The sequence below is a fragment of the Ambystoma mexicanum genome, chromosome 1p (assembly GCF_040938575.1).
Source record: "Ambystoma mexicanum isolate Mex_15411 chromosome 1p, UKY_AmexF1_1, whole genome shotgun sequence".
In the NCBI taxonomy this organism is placed as follows: domain Eukaryota; kingdom Metazoa; phylum Chordata; class Amphibia; order Caudata; family Ambystomatidae; genus Ambystoma; species Ambystoma mexicanum.
Window position 1 is genome coordinate 510556471 of NC_090921.1, and position 19961 is coordinate 510576431.

The 19961-nt window shown below is 45.7% G+C and overlaps 1 protein-coding gene across 2 annotated transcripts in view; it reads left to right on the plus strand.

The window, feature by feature from the left end:
- The first annotated feature begins 18678 nt into the window (after positions 1-18678).
- Positions 18679-19961, plus strand: part of STAP2 (signal transducing adaptor family member 2) — a 226550-nt gene continuing 225267 nt past the window's right edge. For both annotated transcript variants that reach the window (XM_069649377.1, XM_069649378.1), the window contains exon 1: positions 18679-18992. In XM_069649377.1, the coding sequence (XP_069505478.1) occupies positions 18900-18992 (93 nt within the window). In that variant the 5' untranslated portion in view covers positions 18679-18899. The remainder of the gene's footprint in view (positions 18993-19961) is intronic.

Consider the following 19961-nt stretch of genomic DNA (forward strand, 5'->3'; position numbering starts at 1 on the left):
TAAGTCTTCCGGCCCCAGAGTATTAGTTAGCGCAATGCTGGCACGGTTGTCAAACACAAACACAGAGGCGGTATAGCGCTAAGTCAACAGCCACTGATTTGTTGGTCCAACCTGGCCAAGGGAAAACCAAGCGAAAGACTGAGTGCAAATATATGTGCCAGGCAAGCCACAGTGTGCAGGAAAGAAAATGTTTGCAAAACCCTCCAGTGTTACATGTTTATCACACAGGCTACCATAGCATGGTGGCTGGAAAATAAAGCACTTTACAACCTTAACCCATTCACTCCTGGGCTTTGCCCTTGACAGCAGAATGCACAGGAACCAACAAATGCAGTGATACAATCTTGTGCTTAATGGAGACATTTTATTAGCATTCTTAGTTCTAATTGTAATGCACAATACCTGAGTAGAATAAAGCAAGCGTCGGTCTATCTTACCTTCACATCACTAACATGTCACATGACATATAGGTGAGGCCTCACCACCGCTGCCCTGTCAGTGGCACGCACCAAGCACTTGACACTGCCTGGCTGCTGCCTGCAGCCTGCCCTGCACCTGACCTGTGCTGCGCTGCTGCGCAATGTGTCCAGGGCAGTGGGCACGTGCAGTTTCTGGTCCGGCCAGTGCCCAGGCTCTGGCCCTCATGCGCAGGCACGATGGAAAGAAAACATTTTGCAGCTGCAGCGCCAGCCTGCCGGCCATGGTGGTGGGAGCCGGCAGGCAGCCACTCCACGAAACCACCCAGGCGGATTCATGCGAGGCAGAGGTGCACGCTTCAGTGTATCCTTCCTCTCCGGCAAAGCGGCCTTATGTCCAGAAGCCTGCCGGGGGATGTCCCGGTGTCCCGGTGGGGCAGTCCAGCCATGGGAGCACCAAAGACCAAGGAGCAGAGCTGGCCAAAATGCCTGAAGAAGACTTGCCAAATCACCTTTTCAGGCACCGTCTGGACATTGGTGACTAATGAAATGCTGCTTAAAGAAAAAGAAGGAAACACTGGCAGGAGAGACATCTCATTTATGAATTATGTTAAAGAATAGAGAACCTTCTGAAAATCACAGGGTTTTTAATAGACCACATATAGAAGTAGATGTTTGGATATCAGGTATCCCTGTTAGGTAAAAGAATATATGTGCACACAACATATATGTGCCCTCGCTGTTGTGTATATTACTGCATCTGATATACTGGCAGGATGAAAACTGTTTCTAAAAAAGAATAGGCGTTTTTGAATGATTTAAGTGCGCTTGTCCTCTTGGAATCTTCCCACTTGATTGTTTATGGACCCTGCTGTGGCCAGCCTCAGTGTCAAGGGTTTTAGTAGATTACAGTAATAAGGGCAGAGGCTGTTAAGATTTGAGTGAGGAAAAGGTAGACCAGAGAGGTGAGGCGATGGGCCTCAGCTTGGAAACTGTGCTTTTCATCTGAGGAGCTTTACTGGCTTCAGTTTCTGGGTCTCGGTTTGCAGAGGGACCTCTTTGTGTGACAGCTGTCTATGTACCTGGACATCTCCTGGAGGAGTTGGTGTCCCAAACCAGGCATCCTGCCGGCCCACTTTAACAGTGGCCCTTAGCCCAAAGGCGTCCTCCATGTCCCAGCATCAGCCTTCTGGGAGTTTTACATTTGACCTCATCAGTTCTCGGCAGGCAGCAATCCAGGAGGCATCTGTGTGTGCAGGGCACGTGCATCGCACCAAGGCACTGTATGACATCATCTTTGCAGAACAGCCTACTTTCCAGCCCCTGGAGTTGACGATAGGCCGTTGCACCTGGGGATTGACTAAATGTGCCTGAACCCCAAGAACGAATCACTGCCAATATACAGCTCTGTTGGAGTCAGTGGTAAGCCGGCCACCATTCCCCACGGGCCCCTCTGTGACATTTGTAGAAAATCGTTCTGAGTTGCAGTGGAATGGTTTTTAAGGTAATGTCCTGTCTTTCACTGACATCCTTAGTGAGCGTTTGTTCTTACTCCTGATTTAGGGTGCAAGCACCCTTTTGGTGGTGGTAAGATAACTTTGTGTGCCAGTTGTACACATCTGTTTGCGCCAAATAGTTGCCTAAAGTTCCCTCACTTAAAGCAAATCATTGGCGTTCTTTAGTTTACAATGACTTCATGCAATGCCTTTGGTAGAATATCAGAACATTCAAAGAATACCATGTGAGCTCAGAATGTTGCGGCAGCCCATGCTGTGCTGGGGAAAAATAATATGTAAAGAATTGGCAGACAATTCCTAATAAATATTCTCCTGATTTAAATATCCTAACTGCCAAAGAGCTTCAAAGAGTCTTGAAAGAAATTCAACATGACAGAGATTAACATAATCCATTCTGGAGCACAATCAATCTAAAATGGACTGGTTGAAAATGCTTGAGGAACTCAAGTGCATTTTAGAAAAACACATAAAAGAAAAAAAACTCTTCAAACAAATTTCCCAATTTTTAAGGAGACACTTATTTTGACCAGGTGCACAACTTACTAGGCAAGCAACCTCAAAATGCAATACGTACTTTCCAAAATAATATAAACGCTCTCACTGACACAAGTAAACCCTCTGCACCCACAAATGGCTGCACCTCGAAAAGCACTCAGTCAAGTGATGACAAGACTCCATCAACCATTAGCACCCTGGGTGGGCTGAATCCTTTAGTATAAGTCGGTGCTCTGAGCTCCCCCACTGCTGTTCGTCCCTCACCCTGACCTACCTTGCTTCCTCCCCCCAGATTTACCTTTATTCCATCCTGTGACGCGCATCAGGAACTGGAATCAATCTACAGTGCTCATTCGGAATCAACACTGAAGACGGACTCCTGTTCCCAAAGCGTCCAGTACTTTAGACCTCAAGCACATAATCCATACCTTACTGCTTCATGCACATGTTCACTAAGCAAATGACCTTAACTTCAAATTGAATTACAGGCAGGAGAACCAATATCAATCACCCCAAATACATGCAAGAGGAACTGAGCCAAGGAAATCCCCTTCACCAAAAAAACGGAAGATCCCAGCCACAGGACAAAGCTTTACTGTGTTTAATGCAAATTCAACAGCAGGGATTGAGCTATGAACAATGCCACATTCTCCACACTCGCTCATCAGACTTGAGCCTGCTGTCCAGTTTTGTTAAAACATGATGTCACAAAATGAAAGTTACATCCTAGAAAACCTAAGGTGGATTGGGATTGGTTAGTAAGGCAAACTGTATACACATTGTATAGGGGGCTAGTGTGCCAATTGGATAAAACATATCTGGTGGCTCCTCCTGAGACCACCTCCCAATATTGCAAATACAAAGGTTACAGGTTAGTGTGAGGTGCTTGGACGGTGCAACAAAGTGTGAGCTTAATGTGGAAGGTTAATGGGGATTGGGCAGAAAGGGTCTTCTCAGCCTTGGAGCTTTGGAAAGTTACCAGGCCAAATGCAACTATTCAAGGTGGTGAGAACGCCCCCGAAGGTGCTGCATGCTCTCAACAAGTTACCATCTCTGATCTCCCAGGCCTTGAGACAGAACATTAGGCTTTGGACCTGTATTACTTTTGTATTGTCTTGCCTTCAGTTAGGTGGGAACAGCCACCTCAATCAGGCTCAAATGAATAGGCTCTGTCTTGCAGGTTCAGATCATGTGTGTAGGGACCTCAAAAGGGATTTCTCCTGCTTACAATTATGAGGATTTTCAGCGTGTATTCCCTGCAGGTGTCCTATCTCTTCTGCTAACTTGAAACTTTCCCTCTCTCAGTGTCCTTCGCAAGGTTGTGCACGGTGGCTGCACTCACAGCCCAGTCTGCATGCTTCAGCGGGATCAGCTTTTCTCTGTATCCTCGAGTCCTCTCTGCCTCTTCCATTCAATCCAATGTAATTGTGGCTTCCATCTTTATTTACATGGCCGCCCATGTTCATTCTGTTTAAGCGTCAGCAAGCAGTTTATATGTATTTGTGTGCATCTTGCGGTTTCCACGTGGCAAAGCTGTATGTGTGTCAGTACTCTAACTATGTATTTCATAATCATGTTCTTCGTGTCTGCCAGCAATGCATCTAAGTGTCTGCGTTGCTTGAGGCAGGGATGTCTATGTGCTTCATGTCTAGTGCATCTATGTCATGATGTCAGCTGTGACGTCATTGGCTTTTCATCGAGGTTATGGTTAGTCAACTTGTTCCTTTGATTGCAGCTGTATCTCTTCAACACTGTCATCAGGATATGGTCTGAATGGTTGTCTGAGTGAGTAGCGTTTCTCACACCTGAGATACATCGATGATAGGGAGGAAGGGCCTAGGAACAATGTAACTCTCTTGTTTCTCTGTTGCCGTGATGAGAGCGGGATGGGTGCAATGAGGGCCACTTTTAGGTCTCCCTTTTCAATCCCCCTCTGGTTGATAAATCAACCACACTTCCTTGACACCCTTCTCTGCTCATGCGAAACTTTGGGATCCATACTTTCCTAATTCCTCCCAACTATCTGTGACATTTCACTTGTTCGACTAAACTCCAGGTCATATAGCAGCAGCTTCCATCGGGTTTGCACCATACCCATCTTCCTCAATAGTTGCATGGATCTGGGGGAAATGAGAATCTTGTGACTGGCGGGAACAGAGGACACTGCTTCATGTGAGATGGCAATACGTCAAAAGTCTGTGTCTCTCCGTCTGTCTTTGTCTCTACCTCCAGTAATATTTTTTCATCCCTATTGTCTTTTCGGTTTTCCTCTTGCATTGTGCTATAGCTACTCTAATAACGCAGATGGCGAATAATACTAGCAGTAAGGCAGCTATGAGCACCTTCAGTCCACTAGCCATCCATGACGGTACCCTACCCAGGAAAAGAGGTATGTCAGCCAATCTTTATCTTCTCCTATTGGGTTTGTCACGGCCTCCATTTTGGCATGCAGGTCTGATAATTGCATGATTGCCTCTATGAGTCTCTCCATCATGGAAGGGCACATACGTGCAGCAAGAAGGCCCGATCTTGGGGCACACGCCACCTTCCGTAGCTATGAGGAGAGCCAGAACATATATATGTTCTGTAGGGGCATCCGTCTGGCAGCTCTCAACTCTTCTTTGATAGCATTGAACCCCTTGGCAGTCGAGTTTATTGTCTGCAACAGTTCCCATCTGGTGATCTGGAGCCACTTGGCGTTCACGTTAGCCTGAACTCCTGGAACTACTGACGTGAAGAACATATCGGTTCTGCTGAATAGTCTGCGCTCTGGTGGTATTGCGTCCAATGCGTCTTCCATCCTTGTTGACACATAGTTTTGTTTCTTTACTGTTGTCACCTCCACAGATTTCTTGTTTCTTTGGTGTGCATTCATGTTGGGAAACCCATCTACATTAATGTCTTTTCGAGGCACTACTGATGCTGGTGTGTTCAATTGCACCGCAAAGCATATCCCTCATATCCTGGCAGCAGTTACATGTATGCCTTGGACCCGCAGGCCCAGTAGTGATCCATTAGCACTGCAGTACCGAACATCATGCCTGGTATCTTTGATATTCGTTTGCATCTTTTGTTCTCTCCATTCTTCATTGGACCATTATTCTGGAAAAAGAAGGAAGCATTCTTGAGTAGTATGCTTGGCATAGGACCTCCTTCATTCTCCACCCAGGTGAGCAGTTTTGCACTTGCTGCCCATTCCTTCCTTGAGACAATCATCATTTTCCTTCTGCACCACTTCCACTGTAACCGTCAAGAGTGCATGTGCTTTGCACCCTACCATCCCCTCCTTCCATCCTTCTCCTGTGAATATTTGCCCATATAATATCCCTCCCATCACTTTGTCTGGTCTTTGGGCATTGTAACTCCTTTTGTGTTACTATTCTGGCTTCTCATTTGTATGGGCCATCAGGAACGTATTCTTCTTGTCTTGTCTGTGTTCCAATAGTCATCGATCATTTCTTGGGTCTTGATGTAGCTATCTTCAGACAGGAACGTCTTATGTGACATCCCTCTTAGTGTAGCCCATTTCCCTTGGGATCGGCCTCTTGTGCAGAGCGATAGGTGCATGGGGCATTGTGCTCTGGCTGTTGGGATTTCTTTGGCTATGAATGTACTGGACGCACTCATGGCATAGGGGATGAGAGAGCACACATAGCAGATCTCCTTCGATGTCTCTCTTCTCACCTTGATCATGTGCTGTTTAAGGAACATGAGGGCGTCCTCACTTCTTTTCCCCCTGGATCCTCCCCTCGGGTAGCCAGGGAAAGGCCACCGCTCTTGGATCCCGACCCTGGGAGGATATGCGAGGTAGGATCACCTGGGTGGAGGAGATTTGGGGAGAGGACATCGTTAGGTGAGACATGGTATCCCCCATTACCCTTTCATAATGAACCTTCCATCCCACAAGCCTTCATAGGCTGTTGTTAGCCCTTTCTCTATTCTTCCCTTAAAATACCCCCCAAGAAACATCATCTTGATACTGCGACGAGGAAGAGGCCAACTAGAAAGACACATCCTCATTTTGTTAATACAGACACATAGCCTCATTTTGTTAACACAGACACATATCAGCCTCATTTTGTTAAGACAGACACATATCAGCCTCAACTGTGTACTGGGACGAGGAGGAGGACAGCACGAGTGAGGCAGGACTACCATTCTGAGGGTGAGTGGTCTAGCCTTTCCTGGACTCATTATGATGGTGGGAACTTTAAAAGCTGACAACCTTTGGTAAACGGAAGCAGCTGTGGGGGAAGAGTGAACTGTGAAGGCAGAGTCAGCTGTGCAGCGGTGTGGCAGTCAGAGCACTCAAGACCCTGAAAATAATGCAGAGTTTATGCAGTGGGAAGCAGAGCTGAAGGACGCTGGAGGTCGGTGGCAGACCGAAGGAAAGAGACCAGCGTGACCGAGTGAAGTGGTCGAGCGAGGCCCAAGCGAGGGCGCAAAGCCACGGAGAGCCGCTGGGAGAAGAGATGAGGTACCGCACGGGAAGGAGAAAACCTGTGGTGGTCGACGACCTCGCAACGAAGCCGAAAGCTGCGACCGGTGAGTGAATCCAGACGGGGGAACACCGTGTTGGCAGGTAAATATGTAACGCAAGCAACAAACATTGATTTAAGTGGAATCAAGCATTTCTATGAATGCAGAGTGAAGTGAAAGTAAATATAAGCATTTGTGAATGCCGAACCAAGTGAAAGCCAAGTACCCTTTGAATGCCGAACAAAGTGAAAAACAAGTATTTTTAGAATGCCGAACAAAGTGAAAGCAATTAGAAACACTTTGAATACCAAACCGAATGAAAGAAAGTGTTGAGAAATGTTGAACATTAAACTAAGTGAAAAAATGTTTGGGAATCTGCCTAAATACAGTGAACTACAATGTAGGATAAAACAGGCATGGGCAAAAGCCAAAAGTAGAATTAAAGGAATCGCATGTTATGAATACATATTGGCTCGAGCCAGGAGAATACAATAAGGTGTAACTAGTGCATGATGGCACTCGTGAATATTGACTGGAATGAAAGCAAGGTAGTGAATTTGACGGCTACCACAAACTGTATTATCTGAAACACTATTTTTGGCAAAGACAGGGGAGTACCAAGAAGGGTGTGATAGGAAAAACTTAACATTGGCAACAGCCAAAGTAGTTCAAGGAAAGCGTAACAGGTGCATTGCGAGCAACCAAGCCACTGTGCAGTGTCTGGAGAGTGTATATATACACACGTTGGTGCTTGCCGCAATCTATTCACTACATAGCTAGCTGCAAGAATACTTTGTCTGCTTGCATTGATTTGCATCTGTACACGTGTGAAATAACTTGATATCTTCATCGTTTCTGCAGCATAAGCCTCTTCATCTCGAGCCCAATAGGTGACTTATCTTTGCTACTTTCTTTGATACTTATAGAATATCTACGTTCTCTTGTCTCTGGATCTCTTCTGGGTGTGTCAGTCTTTCTTCGTGTGACGTAGCCAATCTGCTCTTTTGCTCATTTCTGACTCTTCTTCTGGGTTTTCATTCAAATGGACATCATACTGTCTTGTATGCAGGTATGGTTTTCTCAATGGCAACCTCGCCTCCAGTATTCTCCTTGGTATTGGTATATACCTATTGGGTTGTTTTGACAAGCTGGAAGATTTGAGCTCTAGGGGAAGGCAACCCCTATGCCTAGTGAAGTGTTTTGAGCTTGGGGAAACTGATTACAAGCCAAGAGCAGGAAGAAGCTCTGAACTTTCCTTTGAACACTATTAATTTTGATGCTGACATCCGTACAATTGTATACAGTTATACGTGAGGGCAAGTATAGGTTTTGGACATAGACAGACATTTGCTTTGGACTTCCTGACACAGCCTAACCTTAGTTTTCTTCAGGTAGGGAAATCCCACCTTAGCATAGAGCAAGTTTGGCCTTACTCCATCCTACATTTTAAGTTAATAAAACCTTTAGAGACAAAACTTGAACCTGTTGTCTGTGTCTACTTCATGATGCCTTCACACCTGATGCCACACGTTGTTAGACACGTGGGCATGAATCAGCTAGATTTGCGTTTATGTGTTCAAAATCTGCACTTTGCCTGAGTCTTTTTACCTCTCGGGCTGCGCTAGTTACACATACAAATATGGCTTCAGTGATAGCAGGAATAGGGGTTGTGTTAGCATATACTATGGCATGTGCGTGAGACAATGCAACCTTTTGTAATACAAAGAGGGTGAAGAGGTAGAAACAGCAGAATGCAGAAAATATCAACACAATTATTCTCGCCATAACTTCCATATCTTGTGAGGCTGTGCACCCCCATTGTTGTCCATAAAGTACACAAACCCGCTTGCAGAAACCCTTGATATTCATCATTATTACTTGTTGGGCCAATCAGACTCTTCTGCGGCAGTACTATGCCAATGCAGCAAGAAACAGTTGTTCCCAAACAAATCAAATGTTTGTACTACTAAGCAATACAATAACAGGGGTGTCGCCCTGCGTCAATATTGGATAGATATGGGCCATGTGGAGAAGGAAAGCAAATAAAAACACCTTAGGTGGTATAATTTGTCTGGAAGTGGCTACAAGTTTGACAAAGTGTTCCTCAACTTTTGTGCAGGTATAGAATTATTCGCTAAAGTCAGTCCAAACATTATGATATGATATGATAAGTCTTTTATATCGTGCCTGTACACAAGTGTTTCTATGTGTGACAAGACAAGGAAGGGAGGACAGAAGGAGGACAAAACAGGGATCTTACTAGGCCTTGAGTCATTCAGATAATGCAAATGCGGGGGGCTGAGGTGCAAGGGGGAGGGGAGAGTGCAATGTAACTGGTAAGTGCTACCGGGAGGTGGCTCGTAAGTGCAGAGAGTCAGGGGACTGTAGGGTTGCAGTTACAGTCCCTTAAGTGGTTGGCAGGCCCGGAGGCATGCAAGGGCAACTGGTCGTGCCGGAGCCTGGTCCCGTACGTTCAGTGGGTGTCCAAGTAACCAGTATGCGCAGCAGACAGGGACATCAGGAGGTAAGAGGGAGAGAGAAAGCAGAAGCGAAAACAAAGGTCTTCATTTGCTTCCGGAACCTTAGGTGGTCATCCGGGGTCAAATCCTAAAAATTAAAGTGGGGGACTTGTCAGCAAACGCAATGGGATGTGACGTTACCAGGAATTAGCATATCAAGTTGAAATATGCACATTTCTTTAAATTGGCTTTGCATAACCACCCAAATTGAACAGGACAAATGGCATTTGACTTTCATAAACTCAACACACACACAAAACCAAGAGAGGATATTTTCTTCTAATAGTGTTTTTGAAAACATTAAAATGTGTGCATGTTTTAAACTCCAAGAACAAATACAAATGTTTTCCCTGGGACTTGCAGTACCGAACTGGGACATTTCACCTTTAGTTGTTTGTTATTTTTGATCATGTTATACAGTGCAGTGGTGAAGTGTCCGGCCTACAGACCTGGCGACTGCACTTTGATCCCTGATGTCTGCTTTAATTAATAAATTCCAAGAGGACATCCAAGGTTTCTCTTTTAGTTGGGGGTGGGGGCTGAGTCTACCCTCTGAATAAAGTGGGGGACTGCGTCCCCCCGCGTGTACCCTCAACTTGAGCCATGGTGGTCATGCTCAAGTTTGAGAGAGGCAGGGAGGTTGTTCCAGAGGGAGGCCCAAGCCGAGGACAGAGATCTACCCCCCACTCTCGGCCTGGAGAAGCATCTGGCCCTTGGGGAGTTGGTGGTGGATGAGCAGAGGGCCCGAGAAGGAAGATGCTTAGGAAGAGAATGTTGGACGTAGAGTAGACGTAGAGTTGAAGATGACACCAAGGTTCTTAGACTCAAAGGAAGTTGCAGGTAGAGGGCCCAGGGTGGCAGCCAGAGTGAGAGAGGGAAGGTGGGAGCAGGTGTCCCAATGAGGAGGATCTCAGTCTTACTGGCATTAAGGAAAAGATCGCTGGAGGTGATTACCTAGTGTAAGGAAAAGACAGTGTGCTGCATGGTATTCACACATTTCATCATCCAGAACAGTGGCTGTACTTTGGGCATCTGTCAACGTTCTAGTGGAAGGAACAAGCAGGAGGCGCATGTGTCGTCCTGTCTCCACCTCATGAGGGGTTAAATGGTCGTCAGATCCATATTGATTACGCAATGCAAACAAGGCTAAGAGCAGGCAATGAAGCCATCCCTTTTTTTACTTTACTGGCAATCTTTTCCTTGAGCAAGCCATTAAGGCGTTAACAAATCCCATTCGATTGCGGGTGATAAGCACATGGAAAACGTATGCTCAATCCCCAGCCGAGCTGTGACATGCTCAAAAAATTAATTTACGAAGTGAGATCCATTGTTTAAATGCAGGACCTCGCACCCCCCATCGTGGGAACACCTCTCTGACGAGGAATTTCACATCTCTGAGGACATGTAATATAAATGCGGAAGGATTGTGCCCTAGGTTGAAACTATCCTTGTGCTTTGCTCTATAATTGAATTAATGGGTTTTGTAGCAGCATGGTCACGGGTTGGAGGAGGTGATGCCCACACCTGCTCTTTGGGTACAGTGAAAGCAGGGAAGGAAGCCCCATCATGCAGGTTCGAGTGATACCTACAGCTCTAAATAAGCGGCTTGTGGCGTGCGCATGCATCCAAGATCACTGGATCCACCATGCGCACGCGCAACACCATTCAACACTGGCACTGTACAACAGCAGGCAATCACCACCCATACTCGCAGTGCTTGCACACAAATTCTTACCTTATCACATCACAGCCAATGCCCAATTACCTTGGCCTAACCAACTTATTACATTCTCTCTCCCCAGCCTAACCAGGACAACCATAAGCCCGGGATAAAAAGGGCGTCATACAATCCTTGCTTTAGCCCAATCAGGATAACTTACCGGCAGATGACCTATACAGGGCCTCATGCAACAATCACATTAGGTAAGGACAGTGCCAGTGTTAGTTTTATGCTGGCAGATATGCTTAATTACACCTCCAGATACTAACTTAAGCATTCCCCTCTCCCCCAATTTTTCTCTCCCCAAATTTTTCTTTCCGGAAATCACCTGTGCAAATTGGATGCTTTGTATTTTGTAAACTTTGGTTGAATACACTTTATGTTGGTTCCAATTATGCAATATTAACACTGTATGATTGACGTACAACACCTGTTATTCAAACCGGGGCCGCCCCCTGCTCTGTTTCTTGTAACAAATGAATGTTTTTTACCCAAGTATGTCACATACACTCACTTGTCACAATTATCACTATGTCACATGTATGTTTAATGACAGCCTTGAGAATGACCCTAGAGGTCGAAACACATGTCGGCTGACTCATCAAGACCACACGTCTTCTTTACAATAAGAAAACCACATTGGGTTTGAAATCAAACTACTGTAGTAGATATCAATCTTTTTGCAAAAAAAGAGTGCAAGGTACCCGGGACCATACTACATTCAGTGTGATATAAATCATTTGGTACGTGGTACCACTAGTTTGTTTGCTTTTTAAAGAGCGTACCTTTGGTTCAAAGGCTCAAGAAACGTGTGTCCTGGACGCTTTCTTTCTCCTGTTCTGAGCCAAAAATAGAATCGTCTCAGACCAGACATTCAGGCACTGCCAGTTTCCCCAAGTCACGGCCAGGCATGGACATGCACAAAGCATCTGTGGCTATGCAGCCTGAGGCCCTTAACGCCCTGCAAACACATTTCAAACTCAAGGAACTCACAAAGCATCAGTTACCTTGCAAATACGTGATAGTTAAAGTGAGCAACACAAATCACCCATATAAAGATTTGTTTATATCCATGATGTGTACTAGCTTGACATGAAAACAATTAAGTTGCTTTATGTCACTAATCACATGTTTTAAACATCATGAATAACGATGAGTTGGAGGTTTGTGACAATGAATCTCCATATCTTTCTGAATCATTGTTATGTTATGTTACTTGGCAGTTATATAGCGTTCTATATATCATTGGTATGATCTCACAGAGCTGCTAGGTTGAACGCCCTCGGGAACCGCAGTTCAGGTCAGTAGAGAGAGATGGTGTCGTAGAGTGTGTGGGTGCACCAGTTATGTGTTTAGCTGATGTAATATCTGGATGGTAGCTGCATCCTAGCATTAGGTGTGGTGTTGAAGATATTAGTTGGAATGTGTGTAGTCTGGTGGGTGGATATCCAGACTGAGTTTGGCTGCGTTAGGCCTGAAGGGCGCTTATGTGAGCAAATAGGCCAGAATGTCATGGGATAGCTGCATTTTATTTATTTTCAAATTTCTTTATTGGGATTTATATGATAAACAGTTGCATCATAGTATCAAGCAATCGCAATGGTAGTAGTCAGAAATAGTCGAAATAGGCCATTTAGAAATTAACGATTAAACAGAAACAATAAAACAAAAACAACTTTAAAAAGTCTCCATATGGTCAATAGTGCAAGCAACGTGGGGGGGTCAGGCAGCAAGTAAGTTCAGGTTAAGCACTGCGCAAGTATTCTGTGACAGGTAGCGTGTATCAACAGGGGTGAGTTGCTCAAGGGGGTTTATCGTCATTGGAGGCGTTAAGTAAGGCCCAGGTGAGAGTTTTCCAGGCAGCAAGTGCTAAGCTCGTGTCTTCGGGGGATGTGGTGACACCATCCTCCCAAGCAGAGGTTTCTGCCCCTATCCAGCGCTCCAGTTCGTTGCGCCATACCTGGTATCGCGGGCCTCCAGGTCGCTTCCAAGCCATAGCTATGGTCCTTTTGACCAGAATGCATACCAGGTCCATGAGTGGGATAGCTGCATTTTATTAGGGCAATGAGGTGTTCATGGGGTAGTGTTTGTATGTGAACAGCTAGGCTGGATTCATCAGGGGTATAGCTGTGATCCAGTTGTGCGATGGTGTATGGTATAGAGTAGGCATAGTGATGTGATATAATATGATGGTTCCTCCTTAAAGCGCTCGAGACTAGGCATGTGAACAGGATGGTAGGGAACACATCCACACATGGACACACAGTGACAGGGGGCTGGGTTTACGGTGACAGGAGGCCATACGGATATATAGTAACAGCATGGGGGACAAGAAAGCAGAGTACACAGTAACACACAGGCATGGTGGGCACACATGGTGACGAGAGGGTTGGGTAATACATTGGGATACATAGCGACATAACGGGAAAAGTGTGGCAGGGAGCACAACGACGAACGGACACACAGTGACAGGGGGCTGGGCTTACAGCGATAGGAGGGAACATAGGGATATACGACAACCGCATGGGAACAAGAAAACAAGGTACACAGAGACATGGGCACTGTGGGCACACACAGGAACTAGAGGGTTGGGTAATTCCATCCATTCCATCCATTCAATCATCCATCAATCAATGTATCCGTCCATCTCCTCCATCAATCTATTCCATCGATGCATCAATCAATTTCTTCCATTTCTTCATCCATTCATTCGTTCCTTCCATCCAATGCCCATTCCATCCATCAATTCCATATACATACATTCCATCCTACAAATCCATGTACACAACTTCTTTTATTGCATGTCTTAAATGCAATGAAATGCAGCCGGTCAAGTGGCACAGCGAGTAGAGCAGAGCCTGCTAACGCAGGTTCGAATCCCGGCAGGGCCAAACTCAGCTTTTCATCCTTCCGAGGTCGATAAATGAGCACCACACACCGTGGGTAATAATAAGCAGCGCTCAGATACCTGAGGGTTCGTAGCGCTATATAAATGCGAAATTATTATTATTATTAAATCACTGAAAGTACAGTGGGGTTTACCATTTAGGATGTGAACATTAAAGACACAATGTTATTTTGCCTTAACATGTTGCAATAAGGGGTTCTGTCTGATTTCGTCTAATACAACTAGTTGAGGGAGAATTCATTCAAAAAATGTTTACTTTTTTTTATTTTGCCTCAAATATAGGAGGGGGAGACCCCCGCATCTCCCATAACCCCCCACATTATTAACCTAAGCCCACCACCCACATATATTTGCTGCACATATAGTTTTTTAAAAATTGATGAATTCTCTCTCAACCAATTCTGCTGCGGCAAATCCTCCTGTTACCGCTATAAGTATTTACATGTGTCATGGGGCTTTACTATGCAATTTGTGTTTTGTAAATAAACTCTGTTAGACATGATTACTGTAGGTCTTGATGGCCAAACTATTTATACTGAGTAAAGCTTGGAAGGTATGTGGTCAAATTTGCAGAGTGGATTAAAATCCCTGCTTCACTGTTCAGCCAATGTTTGTGATCCTGGTCCCGCAAAACACCCCCCTCACATCCCCACCTGTCTGGCCATTCCACTCCCCCCTTTTTGGATGCAGCCAGAGTACCATTAGTTCCTTTTTCCACTTCCACAACTGCCCCTTCCTAATCCATTAATGGTAACAATAATATGTGGTAAAATTTCAGGAAGAAATGTGATGTACGGTTGCAGTACTGCCTCTCGGGTGTCAGTATTTGCCAAGACACTAATCAAACCCATTTTAATCTTAGCTGTAGGTTCTGAAGGAGATGCATATCAGAGAAGTCTGGCTGTTTTCTGCAGGAATAATGAAGTCCATGAAACAACTGCATACAGTACATCACAACACAACACATTCTACTGAGGGATAACACTGAAGGTAACTTGTCGAATCAGAAGAAAATGGGGTAACTGCCAAAATCATTAAAGAATGTGGATGCCATCCACTGGAAGAATACATGTTCTGTGGTGAAATATTCTCCCTCTCCAGATGTATCCTGGCTTTACCCTATCCCCATACCCACCTATCCGCCCCTGTCCACCAGAATGTGATTTCGCTCTGTTGTCATGTTGCAATAACAGGGCAGATCCACATAAAAAGGGAATTTATCATTTGAGTTCATACAATTCCGGTGGTAACATGTGCCTTGACACGCTGATAATAACGCTACATATGAAGAACCATTCTTGTATGAAATGTATGTCACATTACAGTGATATTGTAACCATATTTTTCTTAGTGTGCTGAGGGATGATGCTATGTCATGTAATGCGTCATTTGTATAGTACCTTTTACCACTGGTATGGTCACAACGCACAGTAGTTTGAACAACCTCTGGGAAGACCGAAGTCCAAGGTATGGGAAATTCGAGGAGGTGCTAGAATGTGTGTGTGCATTATAGTCAATACAAGGATATGTTTGTTTGTTTGTTTGTTTATTTATTTATATAGCGCTCTTGACCCAGAGGTATATGTGCGCTTTGAACATCAGGTTACAAATATATGTAGGGGTGACCATGTCCCTGCTAGCCACCCATGTCTAGTTGGCATGTGGGTGGAGAGAGGTAGTCTAGAAAGGTAGTCTAGAGGGGGTATGCGAGAGGACAGTCATCGTGTTTAGCTACAATTCACATTTTTTCATGAAAGGTAGCTACGTTCCTATTGCAGAACTGTTGTGCAAAGTGTCATTCGAATTGATATATGATATGGCATTTATCACGCGCCTATACACGCGTGTTTGTGTATTGAAGCAGATGGTGCCACTTCCTGTGATGTCAAGTGGCAAAAAGTCATGTACCACCACTTCCTGTGATGTCACTTGGGGGTTGGGATCAAATGACCACTTCCTGTGATGTCATTGGGGGAAATCAAGGGTTCTGCGATGTCACTTCCGCTACCCCAGGCATTTTGGTGAAATGATGCCCCTGGATATTTCACTTTAAGATATGTCCACGTACTGTGCGCATGTTCATGGGTCCCAGCTTTTGATTTTCGCTTTGGGGTCAGATGTTCCCACACTTAGTGTAGTGAGGGCGCCATACTCATCCCACCACATTTTACAGCACATTTTGCATCAGGAATAGGACAAAAACCATATGATTTACAGGAAGGTGTAATCATATAACATCTCAACAACAGTCGCCTAACTTGCTGAGTTGCCTTTGCAACACTCTGCTAGTGGAGCCCCATGCTATTCCTGCACCCATCAAATAGGTCTGGCATGTTCACCCCCACCAAACAAAGGCTCAGAGGCTCCATTGATGAGGCTCCCTTCTCATTTGGAAGTGAGCATCACTTGATCATTCTGCAAGATGCTCGCTAGCGCGTCACCAAGCCTGAAGCAAGCAGGAGAGGAGACAGAAATCCTACCACACTGTGATTTAGAGGTGCACAGCACCCAATAGGGATTTTTTTTCCATTTTTGGTTGCCCCATGCAAATCCTTGAATGTGCCCAGGGGCAAAATGGCACTCCTGCCCCCGTTGTTGAAGGCGAACGGGTGCAACTGCGCCTTCTGTCTCTATGTACTTAGCTCCTATGCATATATTATTGACCCCTCACTTTTTTTATGACTTGTCCCCTGTATTTATTTTGTTAACATTTGGTAACCTGTGAAGTTGCTTACTCTCACTGCCTCAAGACCTCTCAGTTAATATGGTCTATTGCACTATAAGGCCATCCTGTCGTATAGGCAACCTGCCCTGTTTTCCCCAGCCCAATCTCTGCCCTGACATGACATCCTTGCAACTTGCTTGAAATTTATTTCTTTTGACACTCAAAATAATCCTTATCTGCAGCTTCTTAAATAAAAGCATATTGCTTGTTCGGACAATATGGCCAAATGTATATACAGTAAAAGTAAAAGCAATCGTGTAACTTCTGCAAAAACAGCAATTAGCTTCAGTTAGAAAACACAATCACCATATTTTGTAATGTCTTCCACAAACACTGTGTTGCCAAATACCAACAAATTCAAAATAATGCAGTTAGGATACTTAAACGAAAATCCAAGACTGAGCACATTAGCAGTGCCAGGAAGGAATTGCATTGGTTGAAAGTGGATGACAGGGGACAATTCAGGGCTCTGACCTTGGTCCACAAATGTCCCGCCTACCTTAAATCTAAGATCAACCTTTATGTACCAGGGTGAGACCTAAGATCCACAGCGATGGGCACTCACTGTTGCCGTTGAACCACACACGCGCTCTAATGGATCGGGCAAAGCCTTTCCGATAGTAGCAGCAGGCAAATGCAACAAACTACCAGTGAACTTGAGAGAGGAGCCGAGAAGCTTAACATTTCCAAACAAATTGAAAACCCATCTGTTTAAGTAAGCACGGAACCCGAGTATAGCCAGGCAGTTACATGTTCATCGTTTGGTATTACCAAGTGTCCCGTGCCTTTGTCGTGAGTCTGGTTTTGTGTTGTCGGTGTTGATACACTCCGCTCCGATGCTCAGGAGCTTTCGGCGCATTACAAATAAACAAAATAAATAAATAAATTCAGGTGGTATTTTCACACTGAAATTACAAAAAGACCTTTCGCAAACAATATTTCTACCAATTACATCTGGGAACATCTGGGAAGAGATGTGTGTTTTAAGTGCCTTCATTGCAGACTGTTCTCAAATCCTGCGTTTGCCACTTAAGTGGGTGCTATCAGATCAGACAAGTCCTTTTATCTCACTGTGCCTTACCTGCCAAAATTAGAAGTCTCTACCAGGTATTCAGCTCACACTGTCTACTATTTCAAAGGAAAAAAGCCTCCCTCCTGACATTGCTACATAAGTAAACATTATCAGTGGCAATTCTTGGCAAGGTTTTTTTTTAATTGAACTTCACCTGATACCTTTGCGTATTAAAGAATGATTGTGTGATGCAATTTTCTGTACTATCACCAATGTGTTAGTATGTATGTAAATAAAGGGGGGGCACACAGCTTTTGTCGTCCAGGGCTGAGCAGTCAGTGGAGTAACTTTCCTAAAAATGTTGGGGGGGGGGGACATGACATCTGAAGAAATGGTACCCCAGTCAAATGAATAAGGACAAAATGGTGTGCCATGAAAGTTGGGGGCGGGGGGCAAACACCCCTGTCCCCCCCTAAAATTACGCCCATGCGTGCAGGTCCTAGGGCCGGCACTGGTGGTAGTACTTATGGGTACTATGAGGCGTGTGCGCATTGCTAGCCACAAGAATCTTTGGGTGTTTTGATTTTCAAATGTAGGCAGTTCTGTACCTCGCCATATTCGTCAGGACATATAGAACATGAAGCGCCTGCCCGTACCTCAATCGACCCCCACCCCCACCTCTATTTGAGATACAAGACATGTATCTTCATGATCGGGTATTTTCACCTTCCCCGCGCACCGTATGAGAGGCGCCTCACAGATTCCTCCCGAGGCCTCCGAGAACCTCACACGGCGTCAGGTGCATTTCCCAGTCACTCGGCGCCCAATCAGCTTTTCGACTGGGCGGTCTTGGCACAAGGTTCTGCAGGACAAAGTGCGCAGGAATTATTTTGTGTTTGCTTCCTGCTCCGGGCTCTGCGCGCAGCGGGAACCTGACCTGCCTCTTATGCTCCCACACTACGCACTCCCCAGACACCTGTCCTCTGCGCTCCTGCTCTCCACAGCCGGCTCCCCTGTGCACTGCGGCCCCGCTCTCCGGCCCTCCTGCTCCTGGCCGCCGCAGCCCGCTCTCTCCTGCGCCGGCCCGTCGCCTGCGTGACTCCTGGACATGGCCTCGTCGTTGCCCACCCCCGCCGTCGCGCGGAGCCGGCCCGTGCACTACTACGAGGGCATGATGAAGAAAAAGGGCCGAGGGGAGGCGGTAAGTGCTAACGCTCATTCCTATTCCACAGCGCTAGGAGGGCTGGTCTGAGGAAGTGGGGCATCTCCCAAATTCCCAAAAGGTCGGCGCCTCTGAAAGGCGGACAGGGCTTGGACAGAGTCCGTTCAAAGTGACTCTGCTCCAACCCTACTTGTCATACAGAAACACTGGCGTGGCAGAACGCCTCAGTTAAGGGTTGGAGGAGGTTTGTGGTTTCAGAAAAGTGGGCCCCGATGAAAGGGTCGAGAATGAGTAAACACGTTACAGTCGCTCGTCAGCAAAGCGTTTGGGGATCCCTCGAGGTTAGTGGTAGAGCTTCTGCTCTGTGACTGAGGGACGTCCTAGTTTTGCTCTCTGGAGAGGGCCAGGGTCGGACACCTACCCGTGCACAAGGAAGCGCCCCCTGTTCGTGACATATGCTATTCGCTTCTTGCGAGCTAGTCACCCACACATGGGTCGTGCAACATTTGGGCGTCAATAAGGCTGTTGCGCCCATCTGGGCTTGCAGGAAAGCTGCTATCCTTCAGGCGAGCAGCTGCGCTAGCGTCACCATTTTACGCGTGACGGCGACAGCCTCTTGCGCGCATTAGGCCTTAAGAGAGATCACACTGTCCTCTCTCGGGTAACAGGCACAGCACAGACCAGCAGTGGCGTCTCTAGAAATCAAAATTAGAAGTACAAATGAGAGGCAAACGTAGAACAACGGGGCCAGGGTGGTGGCGAATCTAATAAGGGTCAACAGGCCAACCTTATTAAAAAAGATGAAGGTATGAACGTTCAGAGTAGCTTTAAGGTAATAACAGCTTTGTTTTAAGCTAAGTTACCACATGCTGAACAGTTGCAAACAGACCTTCACAAAACTTCCAAGGGCATTAAGTCTTGCGAGTGTTTTACTGTGTGGTTTTTCATTTAATACGTTATCATTTGTTGCTGTTATTAAACAATCAATGACACATTATATAGCAACAT